The following is an 11,362-nucleotide window of genomic DNA, read 5'->3' as shown; positions in this document are numbered from 1 at the left end:
TGTAATGGTCTTGCTTTTTGTATTCCACTGCTTGTATGTGTGCTCCTTGGATGAATGTCTTTTGTTTTATTCTCATTTCAAAATAATTTGTGAAAAATATCTGTTCAATTAATAAATATTTAAATAAAATATTCTCAAGTTTACTTCAACAAAATACAGTTTTAAGGTACAGTCAACATAACCATTGTTTGTCACTATTGACAATGGACCTTTTTGCGCACAAAATTTCACCAAAATGTTGTTATCCCCTACAGACCTTTTATTGTATTTTATTTTTTACCACTGATCAAAAACATTTTTCACCTACTTGATATTTGCTCATCTTAAATGTAAAAATGTATCTAAAAAAAAAAAACACATTTTTATGAACTCATTCATTAATTTGAATTAGATTTTTTTTACATCTCCACAACAAAGGACACCATATTTTCATTAATTGTTATTGGTTTGGTTTATCAGGGACCAATCAGTGACCATGCATTTCTCATATTATATAAAACATAAAAGTGCATTGGTTTAAAAAACAAAAAAACAATGTCCATTCCAATGACCACAAGGACTGAATGGGTGAACTGGTTAATATGTCGGGACCATTTCGTATGAACAATTAAAGTTCCACTTTAAAAAAAAACAACAAAAAAACCTTCAAATAGTTAAGTGCCCTACTAAATTTATTTATTGCCTTTAATCAAACTGGAATAAACTGTAACGATCACCAGTGAGAGTGTCCAGGATTACCATCAGAGGGTACTCACACTATAATAGCCTGGTTTTCACATTCATTCCCTGCAAAGTATTTTTTGTGTGTTTTTTCTGCAATTCTGAGCATTCTGTCTGTTATTCCCATGTTCTTGGTTTTGATCTCTGCCTGTCCATGGATTTTCCTTTTTGCCTGTGCCCCTGTGACCCTGTTATTGTGTGGACTGATTAGTGGTGGGCAGGTCGAGGCTTTGTGAAACAGTTGAAGCAAATGTGCCGGATTGTGTCAAAGCTTCGAAACAATCCGACATCCGTCTTCTCTGTGACCCCTAGTGGTCAGAACAGTTTAAATGCAACAAAAACCCGGACCAAACATGCAGAAAAACACCTTTTACAAATCTATTGCAATTTTTTTTATTGAAAGTTAAATCTTTTAAATGCAATTATCTAATCGTCTATTAAGATTATCAAGTGTCTATATGTTCTTTTATCAAATGTCAGGGTTGGTTTTGTTTGTTATATTAATGGCTCAGCTAACAGTTCAATAAGAGACTATTCATTTTAATTATACTGTCTAATTAAAACGTCTACAAATTAATTAAACTGATCAGAGATCAGGTAAAACCCACAGACACTTGTTCATTGGTTCTCAGTGACTCTTCCTGATTCATGGGTTGACAGAGATCATCGCCCCCCAGTGGTGAACCATTGAAATTTCAAAGTGTTTCGAAACAGTTATGACAGTTATGCCTTGTTTACTGAAATCACGTGACTCTGGCAGTTTGATACACGCTCCGAACCATTGATTCGGCACAAAAGATTCGTAAAGATTTCGATGCTTCATGAAGCAGTGTTTTGAAATTGCCTTCACTACTGATTACCCAGTGTTTTTGACCTCTTGCCTGTTTTCTGGATTACGTCTCTGTTCAATAAAACTGCATTTGAATCCTCAACCTTCGTGTCTCGGAGCAGTACGTGACAGAAGACTTCGCCTCCAATGGATACAGCAGTGCAAATCATTAGTTTGAGGCAAGGTAATCGGTCCCTCGAGGACCACATCCAGGACTTCTTAAACATTGCAAATTTCTCTGGCCTTCCTGACTATGCTCTCGTTGACTTCTTTGACTCAATGATTGTTACCTTACTAAGCTTATCCGTGATGGTCCTCGAGGATCACTGAGTGAGTTCCTAGGTTCCCTTCATTTGACTGGTTCCTCCTTCACTGTTGGGGAGGTTGAGGAGGACATGTCCCCTAAACGTTTTTGGGGGAGGGGCACCACACTCCAAGATCCAATGTCCACGGAGCTTGGCCCACCACAGTCACCAGCATGCCCAGGTCTGATGATTGCTAGTCCTGTGTTTAATGTGCCTCCCTGTCCTTTGGTTCCCACACCAGAGTTATGTTATATAGGTATGTTATAGAGTTATGTTATATAGGTATGTTATAGAGGTATGTTATATACGCACCCAGGTTCTCCACATTGTCTCTACCAAGACTAAGTTTCTTCACATTATGACTACCAAGCCTGGGCCTGTTCACAAGACGGCCGCCCTTCCAGAGTCTCGTCCCATCATGGCCGCCATTCCAGAGTCTCGTCCTGTCATGGCTGCCCCTACTCCTGTGTCTTCGGACAAGATGGCCGCCGCCACGCCTGAGCCTTTGGAGAAAAAAGGCTACCGCCACGCCTGAGCCCTCAACCAAGATGGCTGCCGCCATGGCTGAGTCCTTGGAGGTTGCAGTGTTGACCATATGGGCCATGGCTGTCTTGTGTGTTTGGGCTGCACACACGTCGGTTCCAGCCCCTGACCAGCTTCCAGAGATGGTTTCAGCCCCTGACCAGATCCAGAGATTGCTCCAACCCCTGACCAGCTTCCAGAGATGGTTTCAGCCCCTGACCAGCTTCCAGAGATTGCTCCAACCCCTGACCAGCTTCCAGAGATGGTTCCAGTCCAAGAAGCTCTGCCCAATGCTGGCTCCAGCACACCCTTCTCCGCCCCTGCTGCCTACTCTCCCTGTGTCACCCTGTACTATCTCCTCCTCTCCACAGACCTAGCCCTTCACCCTTCCCCCTGGTCCGCCTCCACTCCACCTCCCTCCTGGACTTCTATTACTTTATTAGGAGCGTCTGGAAGCCGCTCCTTAGGAGGGGGGCTATGTAATGATTACCAGTGAGAGTGCCTGGGATTACCATCAGAGGGTACTCCACCATGGACAATACCACACATCCACAGACTCCATTCTCCATAATCCTTAGTTCAGACTATCATCCATTATCACGCTCATCTGAGCGTTCTGTCTGTTATTCCCGTGTTCTTGGTTTTGATCTCTGCCTGTCCTTGGATTTTACTTTTTAGGCCTGTGCCCCTGTTATTGTTTGGACTGATTACCGAATGTTTTTGGCATATTGCCTGTTTTCTGGATTACGTCTACCCTCTGTTCAATGAAACTCCATTTGGATCCTCAACCTTCGTGTCTCAGAGCAGTATGTGACAGAAACGAGGACACACATCTTTAAAATGATTCAAAAGCAGCCAAAGATTAGATGTAAAGTTTATTGTAAATATTGTTTGCCATTGCAGATGTTAGGCGCTGATAAATGGAGGATGTTTTTCTTTCATCTTCTCAGTTTTTCCACTTATCCAATGATCTGAAATGAACAAAATGGCACAAGAAATATGAAATGAAAACAGAGTATTATAAGATACAGTCATGACATTCATTGCTTGTTAGTTACTTATGTAAAGTTTTATTATAATCATGATATAATTGGACTTACTCCACTAATCCAGCTGCTGTAGGCAGACACACGAGTGAAGACTGTTGGCTTCTGGTAGGCATTACAACCCGATGATGACACAAAGCTGGTCACACCATGGACGACGTACTGACCGCTGACCTGACAGTTCAGAGGACCGCCAGAGTCACCCTAAAAACAACACAACAGGAGACAAAATTAGACATTTTACTGAAGTATGAAATAGTTCATGATCTGTTTGACAGCCAGTCTTTCTCACCTGGCATCCAGACAAGCTGCCGCCACCAGCGCACACCATAGTGTTCTTCACGGTGCTTCCCCACCAGTCGCTACGAGAGCAGGTACTGTGGGCCACCACGGGCAGGTAGGCCTGTTTCAGCTGAGCGGAGAGTGACCCACCAGCTAAATGAAGATCACATCCATGAGAGGAAGGAATCAGGAATGAGTACATGCAAATGATTTCAGGCAACGTCAAAGCTATCTGAAGTGAAACTGACTCTGAGTGCGGCCCCAGCCGGTGATGTAACAGTTGTTGTTGTGGGGCAGAACCTGTCCAGAGGGTGGAAGGGTGGCCAGCTGCACATACGTGTTCAGAGAAGCATCAGAGGACAGACGCATAAGAGCGATATCATATCTGAAATACAAAGAACAGACATCACAGTCTACAAGGCGCACTTCATTTCTCATACTAGGGGGCGCAATAACTTTAGAAGATCTTTAATATGATCATGGATGTTGTGTTGATGATGTAAGTCCGGGTAGTTATGCATGAAACTTATGGCAAAAACTCAATAGAGTCAAGTATGCTGCTTTGATATTTTCTGTAATTGTAGATATACAGTAGTTGCATGTGTAGCATTAAAGTTAAATGCGTAATTGTTGATATATGATGTGTTTATAGGATAATAAGGTGATGATGTGTAATAAGGATAAAACTGAATTGATGATCTTTGCTCCTGACAATATTATACCTAAGATTAAGCAGGTTTTGGGGGTTTCAGCCACCTCAGATTGTAGTGAAATAAGAAATCTGGGTGTCTGCCTAGATAGAGCCATATGTTTTAACAGTCATATAAAGTCTGTAGTTCGCTCATGTTTTTACCATCTTAGGAACATTGCTCAGATTAGATCGGTGGTCTCAAGAAAAGAGATGGAGATGCTTGTTCATGCCTTCATCTCGTCAAGATTGGACTACTGTAATGTTCTGTACACTTGTTTGAATAAGTCTTCTATGCAGCGACTACAAGTTGTAAAAAATGCTGCAGCAAGGTTTTTGACTGGTACCAGTAAGTGGTCTCATATAAGACCAGTTCTCAAGGACCTTTATTGGCTTCCAGTTGAATACAGAGTGCAGTTTAAAATTTTTGTTTTCACATATAGAGCCCTGCACGGCCAGGCACCTCTCTATATTCAAGATCTTTTACACAAACATTCACCGGGTCGGCTCTTACGGTCTTCTGGTATGGACCTTCTAATTGTCCCTAGAACTCGTCTAAAGACTAAAGGGGACTGTGCCTTTTGTACTGTGGCACCGAGGCTTTGGAACTCACTTCCCTTAGCACTGAGAACTATGGATTCTATCAATTCTTTTAAAAAACATCTGAAGACGCATCTTTTTGGGCTTGCTTTTATTTGATAGCATTGGTTACTTGTTATTTTATGTTTGTGTAGTTTTTGGTTTTGTGTGTTGTTTTGGTAGATCTATTGTTTGCATGTCTGATCTTTTTAATTAACCGTTTGTAAAGCACTTTGTGACCTTTTGTCTGTGAAAGGTGCTATATAAATACATTTTACTTACTTACTTACTGTTTACTGTCATTAGTGCAAAAAATAAGGTAACACTTTATTTTAAGTTGACGTAATTACATGTTACTACATGTACTCTATATAATATAGTCCATATAGTAAGAGTAAATTATGCATAATTACAAGTAACTAGGCCTAAACCAAACCCAGTAACGCTATATTTTTCAGTGTCCTTGTTACATACAATACATGTACTAAGTAATACTAACCCTAAAAGTAAATTATGCAGAATTACAAGCAAATAACCCCCAACCAAATCCTAATCCTACCCTAACCCTATAGTAAGTACATGTAGTTGCTTAATATTACTCAGGACTTAAACATGATTACACTGTATCAATCACACCTTAAAATAAAGTGTAACCCCAAACCCTAACCCTAAGTAGTTAGTATAGTAGGCTACTTGTTTAAGTGAGTACAATGTAACTACATCACCTTAAATAAAGTGTAACCAAAAATAAATAAATAATAAATAGAGAAGGTGGTCTGACTGAACCCTGAGTGGAGAACATAAAATATTGATCTGAGGTTTTCTTTAAATAATTTTACTTGTATTACTATTATCCTTTAAATCTTCCGCTAATAAAAAGCAATAATATATTATACTACTATTAAGTCCTCTAAATGTATTTTGAGTACAAAAACTGATGTCGCTTGTTAGCTAGTGGAGTGATACGAGAGAAAAGAAAATAGCACCGAAAATCAGCAGAATAATATACAGTTGCTATGGTTGAACAGGTGACAGTTATTATTAGAAAATTTGTGACGGCTAAATGCTGCCATTGACCAATCACAATCAAGAATTTCAGAAAGCTGCGAAGAATTATCAACACAGCTGAGTGTGATGCGTACGTTAAATGGTCGAGTCAGTCATATATTACAGTAAATGTATTTACTTTTTACATTCGTGTAAGATATGTTGAATCGGCTTGGCAATAGTATTGTTGTTTGTTTTTCTGTAACAGTTACAGAAAAACAAACAACAATACTATTGCCAAGCCAGATCAATACTTTTTTGTGGCGACATGACTTACCTGTGGCCCACAGTCGTGTATGTGTTGTATGTTATATACGCACCCAGAAGCCACATTGTTTCTGTTCCAGTTGGGGTGGATGATGACTTGACTGACGGTCATGTACTGCTCGCGACCCTCTTGGTTGTAGATGTCGTGGTCGCCCAGGACAACACGCCAAGTTCTCGAGCTGCAGGAAACACGTTCAGAAAAACATAAGTAGAGTGAGGAACAAGCGAACACTTTTTTATTGACGTCTTAAAGGCGCGAAATTTCCATTGGCTAGTCAATGTTGGTCCTGATTAAATGCGAAAAATTGGCAAAATTAGAAGAGTTTTGATGGTCAACACACAGCTGTCTGAATCCATACGAGTACAACCAAAAATGTTTTGCAAACACGTTGAAAGTGTATTACACCTTCCGCCAGAGGGCGACCAGTCCTATGAGGCGCGCTTCAGATCAAAACCTTATTCACAGCAGCGCCATCTTTGATTTTTAACGGGAATGAAGGAATAGACATTCATCTCTTCAGTCAGAGGGTTGTACTGTTATTAAATGTGTGTTTGGATTGTTCTGCTGATGAACACTGCTAAAAAATATATATACTGTATATTTAAAAGAAAAGAAAAAACTCTGGACAACAAGAACTGTGGAAAATTATAAGTGATCTAGGAACTTTATACATCTTTTTACAGCGGATGCTATTGAAAACACGGTCTATTGCTCAGAGCCTTGCTTTTATACCTGTCATGGCGCTGCTCTGAATAAGGTCAACAGGTCTCAGCAGGACAGTAATGGGAGTTGGCCAATGGAGGGGTGTTTTCGACCTCGTTACCTGATTTGCCCCCGTCTCAGTTACGGTAGGGTTTAGGGGTAAAGCGGATGATTTTCATTCCATGATTTAGAATCACCCACCAGTTTGAAAACGGCCACAAATTTAGAAACGCCCACTATTGTTCTGCAGAGACCTCAAACTCCTTCAGATTCATACTCATCATGTGATCTGTCTCAGTTTATCAGATGTTTGTGTTGTTTCTTAACCATTTAGATACAAAAAACGTGGATTCATTACGTGTCAACACAGTGGGCAGCGGTCATCACCCAATTCCTTCTGATCAGAGACCCACCACAGGTATGATAGTAGCTACCGCCGGACAGGTACTGGAGAGAGATCTGAGAAAGGGACAGTGATTTAATTAGAATTTGAAAATATGACAGGATTATGAATTTCAATATGAGTGGTATATTAATAACTTGCTGATTGGATATTATTGATGTTGGAAAATCCAGTTATAACCAGCTTCATGTTTTACTAGAAGCTATAAATGTATGGCCAATATTGTGGTGCCAAGGTCAGTGGATCACCAACAAACCTTCTACCATATTTAGAAAAATAGCTAATAATAATAATAATAATAATAATAATAATGTGTTTATTTTATATAGCGCCTTTCAGGAAACTCAAGGTTGCTTTACAATAAAGCACAAGACCATGGAGTAGTTGCTGAGATTTCAAAGGATTTGTATTGAGTTAATGTTAAAAATGTCATACCTGCCAGGGCCAGGAGTTGGGTCTTGCCACCTCTCCACCCACAACCCGCTCCTCAATGCTCTGATCCTCCATGTATCTGGGCTCAGCCAGCGCTGGACACAAAAAAAACACACTTAGACATACTAGGAGTGTAGTAATTTTGTAGTTTGAGCCCATATAGACTGAGCTGAGTACATTCGCATTTGTTAACTTGTTAAAATCGAAGTGATTTAGTGGTTTTCTCAACAGAAAGAGAGAGGCGTCTTACCCAGGGCGGCCAGCACACTCAACAACAAGATCCTCAGCATGTTTGCAGTCTGTCTGGTCTTTCTGCACTCTGAACTGTACCATCGTCCATATATATGCCCTCAGAAATTTGCAGCGCTGTACGGAACAAGTGTTTACTCATGGCTGATGTCCACAGGTGTGTGAATCCCACAGATATCACCACAGCCAAGGCCAATGTTCCAGCTGCAGAATAAACTTGTTTATCTAGTTAGGCACAAAGGCTTGACCTGCGTTAGCTTTGAGTTAACATCTCAGCATCTCACAGTATCTCACTTTTGCACCTGATATAAAGGTCATGCATGGTTTAATGTGCATTTCTACATCATGTTTTTTTTAAATGAATCAAAAATAATCATTTAATTAGACATAATTTATAAAATTGTATTTGTATTCATTAATATAATTATTCATGTTAATATATTATTATAAATTCAGATTTTTCTATTTAATTAATAAAAGAAGTTTAAGTTTAAGCACTAAAAACAGATTTACAAAAAAAAAAAGGAAGAATTTTAATAGTTAACACTGAATGTTACAGTGTATATAATAATAATTTGTCCTCAGTTTATCCAATATTATGCAGGACATTACTGCACAGAATCATAAATAATGTACATGAATAGTATAAATGTTGTATTTGTTAAAACCTATTGTTTTGTTTTAATATGTTACAGTAGAGTATCACATAATTTAGGTGCATGTCATCCTCTCTCTGGGCCCTATCTTAAACCCGGCGCAATACAGCGGCAAGTGCGACACAAGTGTTTTATGCTAGTTTTAGCTTGATCATTTTCACATCCTGCGCCACGTTGTTTAAACAGCAAATGTATTTGCGCCCATGGGCGTGCTGGTCTGAAAACGAGGTGTATTCAGGCGCATTGTTGGTGCTTTGCTATATTGAGGCAACTGAAATAGACTGCTAGCCTGGTTCTACCAGACTCTCGTACATTTCATTTGTACAGAGAGTCTGGCCTCGCTCCATTGAGAAACGTTTACTTCCTTGAAGGCGGGTTCTCTGTTAAAGTTCAAAACTATTGGATCTGCCCAGAGTCACTCAGGATCTGCCATAACCAATCGCTAACGTGTGGTCGTCCGAATGATCAGAGGATTATGTTTAGAATAAGATGTCTGTCTTTTATAAAGTTTATAAAGCGACGAGAATACTTTTTGTGCGAAAAAAAAAAAAAAAACGACTTTATTCCACTATTCATTTCCTTCTCTCTGTTCCTCGAGTCTTGATAAAGCAGCGCGTCTGTGTGTTGTACGTCACACGTAGGCTCACTATTGGCCGACGCTAGTCATGTGTGTGATCACATCAACGTCCTCATTCTCAGCCACTCCCTCTATTCGCTGATTGGTCCTACAAAAAATTTGATTCTGGAAACCTAAGAATATACAGCAGTCCCAGACGTAGTACTGAAGGAAAATGAAATTGAGCGGAAGTACGTAGGAGGGCGGAGCCAGGCTAATAGACTGCGGCATTGACCAACTGAAACCTGGTCAATGGCGCAATATTTTTTTTGTTATTTAAAGAGCGCATTAGTAATGTGCGCCTATAGACGGGTGAAAAACGCGAGTACACTTTGCTTATTACACACATAGGGACACGCAGCAGCACACAAATTAGCAAAATATTACAAATAAAAGGATTACAATGTAAAAGATTATGATTGTATACATAAAGATATGGTGGAATCTGGCTTGTCTGGCGAGATCCGCCCATCCGGCGAGATCCACCCACAAAGTTACTTGCGTTTCGCGTTTGATACTTGCGTTTCAGATCGTTAAAATAGGGCCCTCTATCTCCTTGTCCGTTGTAGCTTTACTGACTCTCGTGTTATAATCTACTTATTTCTATGTGTTACTGTGACATGAAGTGAAGAAAGTGTCAGTACTAGAGAGAGATGATGTTACCCTCGAGACTGATAATGAAAAACAGAAAAACAATCAGATACTGTGGCTGTTTGGAGATAAAGATGCTCTCATAGCTGAAATCAAAAGAGGGACTGAAAAGATCATTACATATGATGATCCTCTCTGCACTCTAAAAACTCCTGGGTTAAAAAGGGACCAACTAATTTATGGGTTATCTCAACTCAGAAAATTGGGTTATGCTTTTTGACCCAAATTCTGGGTTAAATACCTGACCCAAATGTTGGGTTTAAAAAACCCAACATCTGGGTAGAAATAACCCAAAAATTAGTTGATCCTTTTTTAACCCAGGAGTTGGGTCAAAAATAACCTAACTTAACCTCACTATGCCAGTATGCCTATTATTTCAGAAAATAAAACTTTGTTTTACATTATATTACACGCTTCAAGCACTTTTACATTTTTATTGCATTAAATTAAAATCTATATGAAAAAACACACACTTGGACATGTTTATTTTCCTATTTATTTTAGGTCACACTGTAATAACAATATTAGAAATAAAAAAATAGAAAAATAAACAACAATTCTCAGAAGAGCCTCAGGAATTCAAGCCTGGGGACAACTTTGGGGACAATATTTTTGATAGTGCCCTCATCAAAGAGAAGAAATGCCTCCTCATATGTCTTCATCTGAAAGACAGAAAACAAGACAACATGAGTATTGTTAATAAGTTGAGACAATTGTGAACCACTCACCAGACACTCTTTCATTATCAAGCTAACAAATAATCACTTTTAAGGGAATGCAGTGGCTTTTTTTTTTTTTTTTTTTTTACGTGGCCCAAATTGCTAGTTAACTAATGTGGTTCTTTTGCAGCATTAACGTTACCCATTTTGTGTGAATTACATCTTTTCTTTCATTAAAAAGTGCAATGATATTAATGCAAAGGTGAATATCTTGCCCATTCTTATGCATAAAAGCTTAAAGACAAGGCACAATAATCTTTTAGGGTTGTGTATACCCCACTGGCGAAGAATTTGTGACTTTCACAAAATCTTGCACTGACACATTTAAGTCTTATTAAAAAAATTTTGGGTATAGAGAGATGATATAAGGGCAATAAGAGTAAAATGCTCACCTCTAAAATTCTCTGTCAGCTCAGACAGCTGCCACTCAGTTAGCTTATCAGCGACAAAACTGTCCATTCAAAATGACCTGGAGAAAACATAGCAATATAGAGGTTAGCAACAATTTGAAGACTTGACCCGCTTCTTTAACTCTCACTACTTCAGCCAGTAGAGCACTGTATAATATGATAAGCACGGCGCAGCTGGAAAACATAACTCAACTATTGTGTTGCGCACACCGGACGAGAAGCGCCGCGTCACGTCGCG

At 39.3% G+C, this 11,362-nt stretch overlaps 1 protein-coding gene across 1 annotated transcript; it reads right to left on the bottom strand.

Moving 5' to 3' along the window:
• Positions 1–3,238: 3,238 nt before the first annotated feature.
• Positions 3,239–8,181, bottom strand: LOC311295863 (elastase-1-like). The gene is made up of 8 exons (XM_084417400.1): positions 8,074–8,181; positions 7,827–7,918; positions 7,347–7,447; positions 6,339–6,464; positions 3,953–4,089; positions 3,715–3,857; positions 3,477–3,626; positions 3,239–3,347 (listed from the first exon to the last, which is right to left on the bottom strand). The coding sequence occupies exons 1-8, from the start codon at positions 8,111–8,113 to the stop codon at positions 3,336–3,338; spliced, it is 801 nt and encodes a 266-aa protein (XP_084273526.1). The 5' UTR covers positions 8,114–8,181; the 3' UTR covers positions 3,239–3,335.
• Between the last annotated feature and the right edge of the window lie 3,181 nt (positions 8,182–11,362).

This window comes from Rutilus rutilus (assembly GCF_951802725.1).
Source record: "Rutilus rutilus genome assembly, chromosome: 8".
In the NCBI taxonomy this organism is placed as follows: Eukaryota; Metazoa; Chordata; class Actinopteri; order Cypriniformes; family Leuciscidae; genus Rutilus; species Rutilus rutilus.
Note: the sequence above shows the minus strand (reverse complement) of the source record. Positions and strands in the feature narration are given on the sequence as shown.